Source organism: Parasteatoda tepidariorum, chromosome 4 (genome assembly GCF_982258835.1).
Source record: "Parasteatoda tepidariorum strain Cologne lab strain chromosome 4, Ptep-v5.0, whole genome shotgun sequence".
NCBI lineage: Eukaryota > Metazoa > Arthropoda > Arachnida > Araneae > Theridiidae > Parasteatoda > Parasteatoda tepidariorum.
Window position 1 is genome coordinate 53,758,898 of NC_141758.1, and position 19,238 is coordinate 53,778,135.

Below are 19,238 nucleotides of genomic sequence, written 5' to 3' on the forward strand. Positions count from 1 at the left end.
ATAATGAACTCTTAATCTTATTTATATTTTCTAAAATTGTGCGTTTTCGCCAGTCTAAATCAGAATTTTTGTTCGGCACCGATCGATTCCACCTGTGAGAAAGTTTACTGTATTTCAAAACTACGATCGTTGCTTTCAAGATTAAAAATTCAGAATCATTTAACAGAATTTTCGCCTAAAACAGAATTTATTTTAAACGGAATAATCAAAAACGGAATTTTATTATTATCTAACAGAGTTATAATTTTTATCTAAAAAGGAATTTTTGTTCGGCACCGATTGATTCCACCTCTGAGAAAGTCTAATGTATTTCAAAACTATGATCGTTGATTTCAAGATTAAAAATTCAGAATCATTTAACAGAATTTTCGCCCAAAACAGAATTTATTTTAAACGGAATCATCAAAAATGGAATTTTACTATTATCTAACAGAGTTATAATTTTTATCTAAAAAGGAATTTTTGTTCGGCACCGATTGATTCCACCCGTGAGAAAGTTTACTGTATGTCAAAACTATGATCGTTGCTTTCAAGATTAAAAATTCAGAATCAGTGAAAATGTTCAACACAGCGAATCATTTAATAGAACTTTCGCCTAAAACAGAATTTATTTTAAACGGAATAATCAAAAACGGAATTTTATTATTATCTAACAGAGTTATAATTATTATCTAAAAAGGAATTTTTGTTCGACACCGATCGATTTCGTCTCAGGGAAATTCTGTTGTATCTGAAAACTATTGTCTGATTAACGATGCTTTCAAGAATAAAAACTCAAAATCAGTCAAAATGTTCAACACTATGAATCATTCAACGGAATTTTCGCCTAAAACAGAATTTATTTTAAACGGAATTATCAAAAACGGAATTTTATTATTATCTAACAGAGTTATAATTATTATCTAAAGACGAATTTTTGTTCGGAAACGATCGATTCCGGCTCAGGGCTGAAAACTATTGTCTGATTAACGATGCACTTTCAAGAATAAAAACTCCAAAATCAGTCCAGAAGTTTAACATAACAAATCATCCATTTCATTTGGATGCCCGCAGAAACAGATGGGACTGAAATATCCCTAATTTATTAATGTCTGTATTATCATAAGTCAAACGCAGCGAAAGCATAATTGCCTTTTAAGCGAACATCTCCCTATTGAAACTATTCCTTTAATTGCTTTAAATGATACATTATGCCTTTATAAAATCATTCATGTTTAAATTGAGTCACACGTACACACAATTCTATTTCCTAACAAACAAACAAATTTCATACTTATCATTAGCGAAACTGAACTCTTCCAACAGTGACGAACAGTTTAAGAATTATTTTAAAAAACATCTACCCCAAATGGATTGAGGAGGCAAGGGGACAAACTAAGGACAGGGGTGCCAGGAAAAAGAGACCGGCCTTATTTGCCAGTTGGTGCAAACAGGATAGATAGGAATGTATTACATAAAATTCTTTGCTGAAATTATGATATTTAAATTATTATTAAAATTTATACTTTAAAAAACTTTCTGGAAGAAAATCATTCAAATGAATTAAAACTTTTCAAGTTTTGCAAATTTCTATGAGGAGTGAGGTGTTTACAGTGCGTTATAATATGCGTTACAATAGTTCGTTACGTATACGTTACAATAGTGCGTTACGTATACGTTACAATAGAGTCTGGTTCGAATCCCAGTCGAAACGAATTACACATCCTGCTTGCACAGACCGCAGTGCTGACATGAAATATCCTTAGTGGTAGACGGAACATGGGTTAGAGCCCCCTTATCGTCAGGCTAACCATGGGAGGTTCTCGTGGTCTTCCTCTCCATGTAGCGCGAATGCGGGTTAGTCCTCCACGAAGGCAAATTTCTCCCAATACTTGATCCAGGAGTTCCCTTGTTTTCTGGATTGGGTTCAAAATTACTACAAGGCAACGGAGTTGAACATTAGTAGTCGTAAACCCGTAAAAATTGGGTCGGTTGTTCAACGACGGTTATAAAAAATACTGTCAGTGTGATTTAGAAACATTGTTTGGTTTATCACAGAACTATACGTCATCAATCAGCAATTTTGTCATGAAAATCAGCAGTGAATCAGCATGAAATCCACAATTTTGTCATTAATAAAAGGCTAAGTAATATTATTGACATAACTCTTTGTTATGTTGGTTTGAATGTATTTAACACTTAGACAATTTTACTTAAATTGCAGTTAGTTCTTTTTCCTTAGTGAAATATTTTATTATTTCTTACATGATTAGTGCCTAATAATAAAATGAAAAATAAGAAATATACGTTTGCATAAAAGAATAACTAATGTGTTTTATAGTAACAGGATTTATCTCAAATCTTAATGTTAATTGCAAAGAAGCAAAATCATTTTTTAAAATCACTTTTAGTAAGTTTTCTAGCAAGCATTTTGCTAATAAAGCAATCGTCCTGTTGTAGCCATTTGAAACCTACGAGGATAGATACGAACTTTAGTTTGAATCCTATACACATAAACAACAGTAAATAAAATAGTACAAAACTCAACGTCGATAACTTTTCAAGACAAGTAAAACACTTCCTAAAAACCAGTTCATTTTAAGTCAAAGTTTGCAAAATAAATTTAGAAGGCTGACGCTATAAACCAAGACCTTAAAAAACCTACACTCCATTTGATACACAGGTTCAAAGTTAATTTTTTTAAAGTAGCGAAACAATCATAGTATATCTCAATTTCAATTACATGGCTACATCTACAATTGAGAATCAAATCGAGCGTCGGACATAAAGTGAAATTCTGAAAAGCACATCTAACATTTTCCATCGCGTGATGTAACTTTTTGGAGTAGTAAAGCAAATCGACAAGAAACGACGTTGAATAATGATCTTCTATCTTTTGTCTTTGACATCTAAGAGAATTGATTTTCTTAGAAGGAAATTTTACGACCCGCTGGCTGAATTTCACTGGAAGTAAAGAGTAATCTTTATAAGGCCCGAAAAAAATTTATCTTTTTAAAAATAATCTTTTTTGTGTAAAAGTGAAAAAATTCTAGAAACTTACATTTATATATATTTATTATTGATACATAATTTAACCAAAAATAATCCGAAATCTTAAAGATATATATGAATACTGCCTCAACTTTAAAAAAGCCCTAAGTTAAACTTTCTTCTAAATCTTTTTTATATAGTGTATTCGCCTCAGTTTAAAAAATAATTTGGCTCTTTATCCAGGGGCTCACTCTACGAGAAATTTGGGTTCGCTAACGTACCCACCACAAATTATTTACTTTCAAAAAAGGATTATTCACAAATTATTTTACCGTAAAAATGGATTATTTTTCAAAATATTTTATAGTAAAAATGGATCATTCACAAAATATTTTATCGTAAAAATGGATTATTCGCAAAATATTTTATCGTAAAAATGGATTATTCACAAATTATTTCATCGTAAAAATGAATTATTCGTAAATTATTTTGTGGTAAAAATGGAATTATTCACAAAATATTTTATCGTGAAACCTATTACCTATTATTTTATCGTAAAAATAGATTTACAAATTATTTCATTGTAAAAATGGATTACTCAGAAATTATTTCATCGTAAAAACAAACCACTCACATTAATCTTAAAAAAAAAAAAAAAAAAAAAAAAACGTTCTATGACGTCGTTTATTAAAATTTTAAGGTAACCAACCCTTTAAGATTTAAATTTCCAAAGTTTTCTTTTACATAACAGGACCCGACTCTGCGTTAAATTGGTTCAAAAAATTATGAAGAGATATTTCACAAAAGCAGGACCTTGAACAAACCTTTTTTATAGAATCACAAAACCAGTACCCTATTTTTACAGAATGATGAGTATATTTTTCGCAATTTCAGAAAAGAAGACCTTTCTAAAAAAAAACTAGAATAACCCTTGCATTATGGCAAAGTTCTTAATCTAATACAACAGCGAGTTATATAGAAATTTAAATAGCCCCTAACCTAGATTTGGTGCAGATTAAGATTTTTTTTTTATTATTTCCTGCAAAATTTGTTCTTCTACGATAGAGATTTCAACGTTATGGAAGCAAAATAGATGGTAGTTATATATTAGTTTTTTTTAAAAAAAAATCCCTTTCCACATCATACCGGAAATTAAAATTTTAAATCCAAAAGATATAAAAAACACAAAAATTTTAAAATTTCCAGTTCCAAACTTTAAATTATATTATACAACTTTGAATAGCCCGTTGAGTTCGCAAAGACTAACGCCAAAACTAAACTTAAATTATTTAAACTAAAATTATTAAGATGAACTAAAATACGTAATTAGCATTCTAAACACCCTAACTTAAACTGATAAATTTCAAAGGTAGACCCGCATAGAAATTTTGAACACCATAATAAATTCTCCTTCTAGAATTTCTATGATCTTATAAAAGGCTTCAGATAAATTGAATCTTAAACTTCTTTTTACCGATTATACTTAACAAGAAAATTCTGCGGATAAAGCTTTAACTGTGAGGGGGAAAAAATAATAATTCATGAACCTTTTTCACCGTCAAAAATTTTCGTATACTCCAAAATTAAATAAATGAAACAAAGATTATAAAAAATTTAAAATTTAACAATATTTAAAATTTAACATTTATAAAAAAAAAGACAGAGGTAAACATCGTTTGTTTATCATTATATTATATTAATATTTTGTTTTTTTTATCCGTACATATTATGATTTACTCATTTTTAGCTTTAAAAAAAAAAAAAAAAAAAAAAAAAGACGGGGTCTAAAATCTGAAATCTACATACTTACACAATACATGATGCGTAATACTACAACTGCCTGAAATTTGATTAAATAATACAAGCCCCTAATTATAGGGTCCATGTAGGAGAAATTTAAACAGGTCCTTTACGAATTGTTTTATTGTGAAGAAAGGTCATTTACAAAATATTTCATCTTAAAAACAGACCTTTTACAATATTTTATTTTTTAAAACAATCCATACACAAAATCCTTCTTTTTAAAAATGGAGCTGATGATATCATTAATAAGTGCTCTGCGGGCAGTAGGAGCGAAGAATTATTTGTAAACAATATTAAATTAACTTATTATTTCGTTAAATTGAGGGGAAAAAAAGCCTATAATTTTTGTGATTTTTTTTTCTTCACAAAATCTCAAAAATAGATCCCAGATTGAAAGAACACGATTTGACCCTTTAGTTTTTAATTTAAAAAATTAAAAGTAGATTTTTCTCAAATTCCTAAAAATTCTCTTTTTGGAACTTAACAACGTTTGGTGGTTTTACATTTGGTACTTTGACAATAACAAAAAAAAAACTTCCCAAACCAGAGCTGATTATTTAAATGAGTGAATAATTAATTTAATAAATTTCGCAATATGCATCTCAATTAACAAAAATGGAAAAATTAAAAAAAAAATTAACATTAATTTTTAATAACCACATTTCAAATCAGTGAATATGAATTCTTTTTTCTTAAATACATTTTTTCTTAGTGCGGGAAAAAAAATCAATTATTTTATAGCATATTGTCCTTAGAATATTAACCTCACTTCAAGTTATAAAATATTTGACCTCACACGTCAGGAAAAAAACGTAATTGCTGTGATTCAATTTATGTGAGTTACCCGCGGATGGCATAAAAGTGACAACGCTATTACTAACACTTGTGCGTTGATGTATTTATGGCTTTTATAGCTTTTTTAACAGCTCATGGAGAAAAAATAAATACATTAATTCCTTCAAGCCATTTTTTAAATGAATTTCCAAAAAGTAAATAACATAGAATTAAAAGTCATATATCTGTTACCGCTTAAGTTAAGAAATCAGTTTTTCTACAAATTATCTAGATAATGTACAAATTAACTAGAGTGATCCGTTTAAATGCCAAAAAATTACATACTTGCACTTCGAGAAAAAGAAGATCACTGATACCCACACACGTGACCAATGACGTCAGCGCCAGCAAGTTATTTATAGGCAAAATGGCGTGTTAAAGTTGGAATAAGTATGTCCAAGCAACTTAGAATGTTAATTAACGTGACGTTAATTGAATACAGTGCCGTATAGCACTTCAACTTTGTCTACACCTTTTTCTTAATTTACTTATGTATTTTATTGAAACCGCGGTATATTTTTGTTTTGTTTACCTAGCAACTTCGATGCATAATTAGTTTGTTAATTTTCCACATGGCTTCATGCCTGTCTTTGTGTTAAGTAAGAAATATGTTGTCAATATAATTTAAATCTTTGTGAAAGAATATAGAATGTGTCATTTAAGGGAATTGTTAATTGAAGGGCTTGGCTAACTCGAAATAGAAAGGTAAAAACAGATTTTAACGTAAACAAATGCCATGCTTCAACAACCAATCAGAATCGAGATACCCCACACTACGTCACTTGCAGGAATCGCATTCCGAAATTACCGAGGTAATCTGAAAACTACCTAGAGATAATACTGCACATTACCTGCTAAGCACACGTTAAAGTCTAAATAAAATTTTGGTGGAGCAGCAACGTTTCCATACGCTTAAATAAACAGAATATTATTTATTTTTCGCTACCTAATAAACCAAGTTACAACATCCAAACAGTCAACAAATTAGTTGATAGAACCTGATTAGTTCAATTTTAAAAACTTTAATTACAAGAATCAAACGGTTTAAAATATTCGTTCGTCATAGTAAATAACGGTTCCCTCGATTAATAAATAATTTACGAAAGCTTAGCTATAGATTAGGAACTTAACTGCATACAAAAGGTTACAATCAAGATCAGCCTTGTTTTAACAAACAATCAATACAAAGCAATATTTAAATAAATAAAACACGCAATTTATTATCAACACAACTCATCTCATTATCAATTTTTTTTTTAAATAAAATGCTGAGTTATTTTAATTCAAAAATTCGTCTGACGAATATAATTTCACAAATTTATTTAATCAAATAAATTTATGAATTTATATACACCATACTTACTTCTATTACTGTACTTCCTATTACTTCAACTTATCATTCCGTTCAAAAATAATTGTAAAAAAAATTAGATAGCTGTGTTTAAATTAAATTCCCTTTCCTATGTAAACTATTCGCCTTATTTTCATTTTATAAGGAATACACAGCAGCCATAGAAAATTAGCTGTCAAAAATTTAAGCATTGATTTATGCCAAATTATAAATTCAACTGCCAATCAAACATGCAAAACTCTCTAGTGAGGAACTCCCACTCGCAAATCAATGCCACCTGGGATTCATTAAGAGTAATTAGCTGGGTGAAAAGAAACCTCTTAAGCTGTCAAATTTTATGAGCAATAAAACAATGCAATTTACACCATTATAATAAGCCTGAAGAAACAGTTCAAAACTGCAGATCATTTTCCTCATAAGGCATTACCCGTTGTGAATTAATTAAGTTTAAGCAAGACAAGATGATTAGTACTTTTCTTTTACAGATGTCATGAGTTTGAAGATATACTTGGAAAGCTCATTAACACATTGGTAACGTAAATGAAGCCAATAAGGATGGAATAATAATGCGATCGTTTCTTTACAATAATATATACCATAGTCAGTGTAGAGACACAGACAAAGAATTTTGTACCACGACGCCGGAAATGGAATTTGCTATAATACCGAAACGATCGCCAGCAGAACAACATAGACCATACAACGATTACCGTCCATAATGGAACTTATTAGAATACCAAAATGATTGCCTGTAGAACAACATAGACCAAACAATGATTACCGTTCAGAATGGAACTTAATACATTACCGAAATGATTACCTGTAGAACAACATAGACTATACAACGATTACCGTCCATAATGGAACTTATTACAATAGCGAAATGCTTGCCTGTAGAACAACATAGACCATACAACGATTACCGTGCATAATGGACGCATTAGAATACCGAAATGATTGCCTGTATAACAACATAGGCCATACAAAGATTATTGTCGATGATGAAACTTACAATACCAAATGATTGCCTGTAGAACAACATAGACCATACAACGACTACCGTCCATAATGGAACTTTAATACAATACCGAAACGATCGCCTATAGAACAACACGGATCATACAGTTTTACAGAACTGAAACAATCGCACGTAGAATAGCATAGAGTATACAACGATTACCGTCCACCATCAGTGCCGAGATACAGAATTCTGCGCCTCAGCACTAATGGTGATACTTGTTATAGTACTGAAACAAAGAGTGTCTACAGAGGGGTATAATGGGGAAATGAGTTACAAAGCAAAGAATACTACGGTTAACAGTGGAAAGCGATTGTTTCTGCTGTAAAATAAGTACCATCATCATTACTGAAATACAGACAAGGAATTTTGTACCTTAGCATTGATGATGGTAACTGTTGAATGGTCTGTATTATGTGTTGTTCTACAGACATGCGTTTTGGTATTACAACAAATACCATAATCAGTGTCGAGACAAATAATTATTTCTCTGTACTGATAATGGCAGTTGCTTTATGCTACATGCTGTTCTACAAGCTGTAGTTTTTGTATAATAACAAGTACCATACTCAGTTCTGAGACAGAGACTTATGAGTCTCAACAGTGATGATGGTACTTGTACCCAAACTATTAACTGTTTCTGTTAATTACGTTATCTGTGCTCTAATAGAGATTTTTGTTCTACTTTCTTTAATGTCCTTTAATATCGGAGTACAAAAATACCCTTTGTTTTTTGGACAAATAAGTGAGGTCTGAAAATTTAAATACTATTTATATTTGAATAATATGAATAATAAAACCTTTTACTTTTATTTTAATTATTATAAATTAAAGGTATAAATCTAAGGTATAACATAATTCTATGAAATTACATATCGCAAAACATTTCATGGTAAACATATTTAAAACAGTGCATAACTTAAGAGCCATTTTCAGTAACAAAATTATACTTACTTTTTTATAAAAAGCTTTATGTAAAACTGCGTCAACAGTTACAGCAACGAAGAGTAATTAAAATAAAGCATACTAAATTGCAAAAAGAAGGGGAAAAAAGTATATTGGATGTTAACTTTATGAATTAATACTAAATAATCTACTTGGAGAAAAACATTCAACGAGTTTTCATAGTTAAAAAAACTTAAACAGGAATTTAAAAAACAAAATTGTAGATGAAATAGCAATGGTAACCGAGTAAAATGTTTGGGTTTACATTTTATTTCAACAGAACTAAATCTGAGTAAATACAATAAAACATTTTGGGATCTTTTAATTGAATGATTTTTCATTTTAATGTAACAATCTGTTTATCAAGAAAGAAAAAATGACTGCTAAGCAATCAAGTGTGTCTAATCCATAGAAATACAATCGCAGTCTTCTAGTCCAGCGGAACCCTAGTTTTTTGACCCGTAATGAGTTTTGAAGCATGTAGCTACATTAGTATCCAATTAAATATCCATTATTAATTTAATACAAATTTTGGTCATCTTTACAAAACTATTTAAGCAAAATATCAGTTAAAAGAGAAATAACAAAATAAAATAAAAAGCTTTGACATAAATATATTTCATAAATTAGGAAGTCATTTAACTTTTCGATTTCAAAACAAAGAAAACCGAATTCAGCCATAAAAAATGTCTTTCTCTGATTGTCATTCTCAACGTTTATAACAGATTTTTTTTTGTCCTTTTTTTATTTCAATACAAACAGATTATTTTATTGCTCCCAATTTTAATGAACTCCAAATTTAATTATAAAAAATACATAAAATTTCAAGAAAAAAATATGAGAATAAAGGAGAATACATGCAACAAATAATCTCATTAATCCGTGTTAAATTTTTGGCAGAAAATGCAAACATGAAATAGCATGCGCTTTCAAACCAGTTAAACTGAAGGATCTAAGAAAAATTTATATTATTTCAAAATAAAATATATTTAAATAAATTTGTATTCACCAATGTGATTAATAATTCCTAATAAATATATTTAATCACGAAGTCGCTTAAATAAATGTCATCATTTTTGACAAAAATCTAATAAAACAAGATTTGTACTTCTTTATTATTCTCTGATTTTTACTTGAACCCTGACCTCACTTGAACCAAAAATCGGAAAATATAATTTATTTCTAACTTCAACGAATCGCGATAAAAAAAAAATTGTCAGATTCAACATATCTTATTAAATCAGATTTACATTAGTTATAAATCAGATTAAAGTGATTTTCACTAGAGACCGTTGGCAAGCCGAACAATATTGCTTTAAGAAGCAATCTCACTGAATGCGAATTTTTCGCATCCAGTGTGATTCTGTACCATCAAGTACCAAACTGATAAAAACAATTAAATTGTATATTTAAAAGAGGACCACTTTTCTTAGAAGACCATCAATTTGTAGTAATATTTTATTTCTACAGGACAAAAATATGAATCTTTTTTACTGACCAGTTGCAGCATTTTTAACGGTGTAGCGTTTATCTTTTTGAGAAAAAAACGGTTGATATTAATAATGTAAGGCATTTCTTTTTTTTAAAGCATTTCTCAACATATGATGAACACTACAAGATTCTTTTATAAAACGAAGAAAAGTTTTGAGAAACAAGCATTAAAAAAAGTAATTTTTTCAGAATATAATAAAATATTCATAATAATTCCATACTTATTTCAAAATAATAAATTAATTGCGCATGGAGTGCATTTTCAACTCATAAGGTAAAGATTAGATGGTGACAGGTAGATAATTTTTTAACGTTATTTGTTATACATAGTTGCTTTGTGGCCGTTGGTGACCGTTAATTTTGCCCTATAACTCCCCGTGCATTCTACTAGATATATCTAACAAATTTTATGTTTCCACACTCAGAAACGTGAATAGCAACAAAAATAAACTCTTCTACACTCAGAAACGTGAATAGCAACAAAAATAAACCCTTCTACACTCAGAAACGTGAATTGCAACAAAAATAAACTCTTCTACACTCAGAAACGTGAATAGCAACAAAAATAAACCCTTCTACACTCAGAAACGTGAATAGCAACAAAAATAAACTCTTCTACACTCAGAAACGTGAATAGCAACAAAAATAAACCCTTCTACACTTAGAAACGTGAATAGCAACAAAAATAAACTCTTCTACACTCAGAAACGTGAATTGCAACAAAAATAAACTCTTCTACACTCAGAAACGTGAATAGCAACAAAAATAAACCCTTCAGAAACGTGAATAGCAACAAAAATAAACTCTTCTACACTCAGAAACGTGAATGGCAACAAGAATGAATTCCGCGAGTAGCAAAACAAATCGAGAACGCAAGACTACGGCGGATTCGATTTCTTATATAGTGTGGAAAACATTTTTATACAAAAAATATGATATTTTTAAGGTTAAAAAGCTGAAGAGTTTTTAAAATTATTTTTCAATTGAAAGGAACGAAAACCAGTCCTAATAATTTAATTAAAAAAGAAAAAGTAATATATATAAAATTTAAAAAAATTCGATTTTAATAAATATAAAAAAAGTAACGTATTTTTAAAGTTTTTGGAGTTTAAAATATAATGAGTAGCCCAAATTTGATTTTAAAATCGCGAGGAACCAATCAGGTAACACTGCATATAAAACGTCAACTGGCTCTAAATGAAACATCTAAAGGTAAAAATACAACTAAAAAATTTTCTGACAATCATAAAGTTAAAGATTATCTGACATTAAAATCAATAAAAATGAATAAAAAAAGTGCTATTTGATGAAATACTACTGAATATTTTAAAAGAATTGGAATTTTTTTTTTTTTTTTTTTTTTAAGAGCAACGCAATACAATTTTTTTTCTGGCAACACTCTATATCCATACAATAAAGATGAAAAATAATATGAAGAACATACTATTTTCTTAAATGAGCATCTCGATCTTTAACTCTTCTTTCACACATCAATGTAAACTGTTTAAAGAATAATAGTTGTTTAAAGAATAACCTAAAAATTAAATAAGAACTCCGTATTTTTTTCCGTAAGAAATTTGAAATTAGTTTTAAAAATTCTGAACAACTTACAAAATTTTACTTAATTGCAACCCTAGAAGTGCCATAATTTAGCTTAAAAAAAATATTAAATTATAAGAACAGTTTTTCAGCAAATAATTCTTTAAAAACCGAATTTTTGAAAATGTTTCCTAGTTATTTATTTAAAGCTTTTGATTTTTAATAAAATAAAATACATTAAGACACATTTTAGGAACGATACTATACTCCTGAGAATAATATGTAAAATCAGCGAAATTTGAAAACAAATTTTAAATTTTAACACATTTCATTATGTTACCTGATTAAAAAACTTCATTAGCTTCAAAAATATACAATATCGATCGATTTCCCCCACTTAATAAAACAGTTAATCATAAACCTGATAGAAGGATTTTCTACTTACAGAATTGCTTGAAAAAATTACAAATTGAATCAAGTAAAACTAATAATTATTTTTTAGTTTTAGTTTCTTGAAGTTAAAGTTTTACAATTTAACAATACATTGCAGTCATTAAAATTCAAAATTTCCCATATTTGATTCAATTAATACAAATTTTAATTGCATTTTTATTTTTATTTTTTAATTATGTTGATAAGTTTAGTTTTGAAACTCCAAAACAAATGAACAAATACTGCTATATGTAGAAAAAATTGAGTAGAAAAAAGTTTTCATTTAAAAAAAAAAAAACACTTATAAACTAATTTGATTTCGAGTTTGCTTTTTTAGATGAGCACGGGTCTCACGTTATCGGGGCGTCCCTATAATTTAATCTGTAACACCCTGTAATTTAGCTATTTTTTTTCTTTTCTTTTTTTTTTTTTTTTTGGATATGCAACATCGTTTTTAATTAGGCATTGTATTGCTGATTTCCACATTTCTGTCCTTAAACATTACATCCGATCCAAATACAATAGTTGGAATAATTTAAAATAATTTACTTTAAACAGTTAATAAATTTTTTTAACTGTAAAAAATACTTAATTTTACGCTCCTTTAATTAAGTCTTCCATTTATATGCATGTAACTAAATTTTATTAACATGCACGGATTATTTTCATAAAAAAATATTTAGAACATGGCTCTAAAACTAGAACCCTCATATTAGAAAAAAAAGAGATTATAATTAATAAAATTTAAAACAAATAAAATTACATAAGTAACAAAGATAATATTTGTTACTTGTACCACCTTAAATACATTTCATATGTATATAAACTTCTCTCGAATTAATAAGGGAAATATAAAACATTATAGATTCCTCATACATTATAACTTTTAAGTTGTGTTCTTATTCGTTAGGAAAATAAAATAAATAAATAAAAAGGTCCTAAAAATAAGTTTGAAGAATTAATATATAAAATAATCCAAAGAAACAAATTCACATCGATCGCAAGTTTCGATTACATCATATATTAAAGAATGACTCATCAATACGTCATTTCGGAAATATTATAACAAAAATATAAAGATATGATAACAATTAATAGAGAAATAACTAACTCACCATTTTCAATAAAAGTTGAGACTGTTTTTTCTCTCCGAAGCGTTGAATTACAGCACTCGTCATATAATACTAATAAAACGTCCAGCAATGTTTCAATGCTGAAACTCTTGCCATTAGCAATTATTGGCCCCCCTAAAAACATTTGTTCAAGTTCTCTAATCCTCTCTTCGGGGGAGTGACCCGACATTGTTAATTAATTTATTTGACTAGTATGTAAACACTAAGTAAACATTTTTCCGTTCGTTTTTACACTTGAATTTAGTCTTCTAACTTTATCCGTGTAATGAATCCACCATAGAATCCTTTTAATTAACAATTTCATCGCAATAGAGAATAGAAGGATAAGAAACGCACAACAATTATGAAACAAGAAGTAGCACAAAACACTTAAACTCCGAAATCCGAGGAGCAGACGATAATTCAACTCGCAGATGTCAACAATAACAGATGTAGTTCAGTTGCTATTATTTAGGCTTAATATTATTGAAGCAGACGATCGAAACATTTTCCTTTCCTTATTTTCAATGCGTACAAATTATTGATTTCAAAGATACTTTATCACAATACACATAAAAATACAGCTATATTATATTTTTATATTAATCAACGAACTTTAATTGTTTCGTTCGCCGATAATCTTAAATAGTACCGGAGCAGGAAAACGAATCGCCGCCGAAAGAGGTTGCCCGCAGGCGGCCTAACACCGCTTGTCAAGGCGCAGTATTGACAATTCCTACATACATTATAACCGCAAACAAACACCCCCGTTCGAAATCGTATCGTCTTTTATAGACATTCTGCTGTTCTTAAACAATGGGTATTATTGGCTTCATCATAGAGACGACAGATATCCGGTTTGCTATATTAGTTTTGAGACTAAACGATGGAAAAGAACGTTTTTCCTTCTCAACTTTACTTCACACTAACATGGCGGACAACTGCTTCACTCGCCGGCTGGTCCTTTTTACCTACCCGATGGAAGGTCGGGGGGAAATGGGTAAAAGGGAACAACAGCGCTCCCACACTATAACGTTGTTATTCCTTTTACGGTAGAATGGAAAATTGGTTAATTTTCGAAGGGATATGAAATAACCCCCTGGAGAAGATGAGATAGTGACTTTCTGGGAGAATTAGTTTTCCGTAATTATTATTCATTTTCATAAAAAGAAAATTCAGTGTAATAAATATAATATGCATGAAGATGAGATTAAATAATTTCTTTTAAATTTGTAATTAGTATGAAAAGAAAATAAGTTTTATTTATTTAACTACTCAATCTTCGTTTCCTTTCATGTGTTTATCATTAAAAAAAAAGTTTTTTGAGTTCCACTATCAAAAAATAACTAGCAGGCTCTATCCTTATCTCGCTTCGCGCAGAAACCCCTGATTGCTGCTCTTTTGTTTTTTAATCTTGATAATAAACTTTTATTCCTAATAATAAACTTGATAATTAAAATTTAAAATTATTATAATAAAAAAAAACATGTTTTCATTGTAATAGCTGCTAATTCGGATTCTATCAATTAAAAGTTTTAGTTTAATAATTTCTCTCAGTTATAATAAATTTTAATTTATTTTACTATAAAAACTCGTCATAGAAATTGCTTAGAAATAATGCGAGAAGTTAGTTTTTATTATTGTTTTACAATTTAAAATAATTGTTTCGTATTAATTATTTTTAATTGCAAACGTTGACTATTTTTAAAAAAATAATAATTACAACTTATTAAAAAATAAATTTGTTTACAGTTAAAAAATTATAGAATAGTTATTAAAAATCCTTTATCATAATTTACATAATAATATTGTCATGCCATCATTATAATATAGGAACAACACTTTAAGTTTTAAACCCTTAATTTTGAACAATAATTTAATTGCATAGGTTGATTAAACACACTTTTGCATAGAATCTATTATAAAAATAATTATTTCTTATTAAAAACGAAATAAACTTATTTAAAGTTTAAAAATTGTAAAATGGTTATTAAACATGTTTATCATAAAACATTTACGCAATAATATTATGCAAACTAGCTATTATAATAACAGAATAACACTTTAATGCTTAAGTCTTTAATTTTGAATAGTATTTCAATTGCATACGTTGATTAAGCATAATCTATATAAATGAAGCGAAATGTTTATATGTATGTATGTGTGTATATACCAGTGATTGGCATCATTCACGATAATTTTATTCCTGACTAAATTTAATCAGAATAAATTTTTTCTGAATAATTATTCATATGCAAATTTAGTCATTATTCATTATTCATCATGCAAATTTTTGAATAATGATTGGTGAATAAATTCTTTAGTCATAACTAATTTTTCAGATTAAAATCTTAAATAACCAGAGAAAAATGCAAAGATTATGTCATTTTCATTACAAGTTGCGCGTCGATTACAGTAATCGATTAAAAATGTAATTAATTATAGATGATGATTGCTTACTAATCAACCACTTGTAATAATCGTGATTGCAAGTAATCAGTAATCACTGTAGCAAATAATTATTATTTCTCATTGCAAGTGGTTGTGATTATTTATAATCACAGTAAAAAGTTATTACAGATAATCAGAATTACAAATAATACAAATAATCAAGCCCTTGGATTGCAATTTATCATGACTAATTGTAATCATACAGTAAAATTACAAGAAATCATAACTGCAAGTTATCATAATCTAACTATTACAAGTAATCTTAAATTCAAGTAATTGTGATGTATATGATTACAACACGATTAGATGTAATCATAATTTCAAGTGGGTTGGATTACATTGCAATAGGGATTGTAGATGTAGGTAATTAAATACATTTAAAACATTGCATAAATTGTATATGTAAATAAATTGTTTAGTTTACTATTGTTTGGTTTATTAATTGAAAACTTTTGAACATAGAATTACCTACGGAAATACATACATAAATACCCGAATAAGATTATATTGTGGTTACTTGTAATTACACTAAGAAACGATTACTGGTGATCATGATTGAGTAATCAAAATATATATATGTAATCATGATTACATGCAATCGTGATTGCAAGTAATTGCGAGTACATGTAATTAAAATATATGATTACAAGTAATTACTATTGCAGAATTATTCTTATTCAGTTTGTATGTACGTATATGTATGAGTTAACATATTTTTAAGAGCGTAGAATGAACGTACGTATATAAATACAATTTATTAATGTACGAGCAATGCATGTAAGCTCATATGTATGTAGACGTATGTATGTATATGTAGCATGCGTACAATTGCTCATACATAGATATATTTTAAACTCATACAATATTTGTAAGTATGCATATACATGTATGTACGTTCGTATGCATATAACATATATGTACGAATGCACAGATGTAAAGACAATGTACGTATGTATGCACAAACGTTATTTGTTGAACGTACATTATACAGACATAATTTTGCTTATAATACATATGTAAACATCTATGTTACTTTGTATGTAAGCATGTAGAGACAATATATTTATGTATGTATAGATACGCGCCAGTACATTCATAGTATGAATATAGGTATGTGCGTGCATTGTTACGTAAGAGCTTGGTTGTACATACGATACATGTACATATATTTATGCTTATAAAATTACTGTACAGACATATATGGTTTGTACGTGTTTTGTATGCAAGTATATGTACGCACAAATCTATGTACATAGTCAAAACATGCGTATGTAATGTATGAGTGTACATATGTATGTACAGAAATGTTTGTATATAGTACTTGCATTTTACGTGTGTATATACAATGTAAGGATGTACGTTACGTATATATATTGTATAAATGTGTGCATGAACAAGAAATATATGTATTTGCAATGTATGTACGTAGTCTTTCCACGGACCAAGATGCAAAACATGTTTGCTCTTTAACGTCTTATATAAGGAGTTTTACCATAAAACTAAGACAAGTATGAATATTTATTTTTATGTTATTTTAACTTAATTCAGAGTAACATTATTGTTTTATGTGTTCTTTTAATTAGTTGTGTTAAAAAGAAGTTTATAACAGTTTAGTTATTTAAGTTAATTTTAAAATTTGTTCTATTATCTTTAAAACTCAATTTCTTATCCTTTTTGAAAGCAAACGATAATCTTATTTTAAATTCCTATAAATATAATTTCAACTTAAAAAGTTAAACGCTTTTTTTGACATGTAATCATTTCTCTGAACTATGCATTATGTTATATAAAAGTAAATTTGAAGGCTCGAAAATTTTATAAAAATACTTGAAAAGGATTATTTTATACAAATATTTTTAAAATGATATAGAACAATTAAAAACTGACAATTGATTTTAAATATTTTCTTTTGTCATTTAATTTGCTTGAGTCGTTAGTAGTAATCATTATATACTTAGATATACATATATTGTACATATATACATACATTGGACAAACCTGTATCCACATATGAGCAAAACATATATATGTCCAATATATGTATGCACACATGTATAATATATGTATGCACATATGTATAATGCATGTATGCACATAATTACAAAAAATGCATGTCTAATGTATGTAGGTACATGTGTACAATACATGTATACGCAGTGTATGCATAATTGTGCTCACATATATTGTGCATACGTAAATACATACAATGAAAATAGTGATTACTATTAAAAGTAGCTGATTAAATAGTTGTAATCGATTACTGTAATCGACGACCAACTCTTTTATGTATGTCGGATGTACGTTGTATGAGGTAACTGACGTATATACATCGCTATTATATAGTGCATACGTAAGTACATTGTGTGAACATACGTATTGTATATATACTTTTGTACGTGTTTTGCATATGCAAATATACGCACGCATTTGTACGAACGTATATGAACGTATGTACAAACGTACATGTACGTACGTACGTAAAAACATTCGTAGATCTACCTACCTACGTAAAAACGTACGTATATGTAAGTACGTATAAACGTACATATATAAGTACTTATGTACGTGCATTTTTATATACACACATATACATTTATGTGTATGCGTACATTATGTACATAGGTACACTGTATATGCATCTAAACACACATACGTACGCTTGCTTACATACTTGCATATATTGTATGTACATGTGCATGCATGCATACTAATATACATTGTGTGTACTACTTATGCATGCATGTACACATAATTTATACATTGCACGTATACTTGCACATACAATGTACGTAAATACGGACATACTATGTAATAACAATGTATGTAAGCATCTAAATATTCAACTTTTTTTACTCATTCATGCAAGCATTTATATACAGTGCTCGTTAGTGTATATGTTACGGCCAAAGCCCGAATTCGGCCACTTCGCGAATTGGCCGGCGAAATCGCTAAGAAAGCTGTAAATTGGCTGGCCAATGTCCGATCTTTTCTTGATTTCGGGAATTGTCCGACCAGATCGCGAAGTGGCATGGGAGGATCAGCCAAAGTTGGAAGAAAAAATCATTGGCACGTATTAATTATTGGCTCTGTATTGCCTGATTCCCAGTTTTTTCAAATTTTTATGAGCCCAGGTAATGCGCATTCGAGTAAGTTTATAAATATTAAAAAACTGGACAGCAAACGCTTTTCATTTTCTCAAAACTATGACTTCTTTTCATAATGACGTTTTGCGCCATTTTCAAAATTATCGTAGACAGCGCTGACTTTAGATAGGCTAAACTTGATCAAACAG

General features: G+C 28.7%; 1 protein-coding gene across 16 annotated transcripts in view; it reads right to left on the reverse strand.

Annotated features, from left to right (window-relative positions):
• The window catches only part of LOC107451792 (serine/threonine-protein kinase Genghis Khan), a 288,464-nt gene extending 273,967 nt beyond the window's left edge, over window positions 1-14,497 (reverse strand). For 8 of the 16 annotated variants that reach the window (XM_071182285.1, XM_071182278.1, XM_071182281.1 and 5 more), the window contains exon 1: window positions 13,499-14,482. In XM_071182285.1, coding sequence (XP_071038386.1) covers window positions 13,499-13,685 — 187 coding nt within the window. In that variant the 5' untranslated portion in view covers window positions 13,686-14,482. Of the gene's footprint in view, window positions 1-13,498 lie in introns of all 16 variants that reach the window. The other 8 variants (XM_071182284.1, XM_071182277.1, XM_071182279.1 and 5 more) reach the window with 3 other exon arrangements.
• Window positions 14,498-19,238: the final 4,741 nt, after the last annotated feature.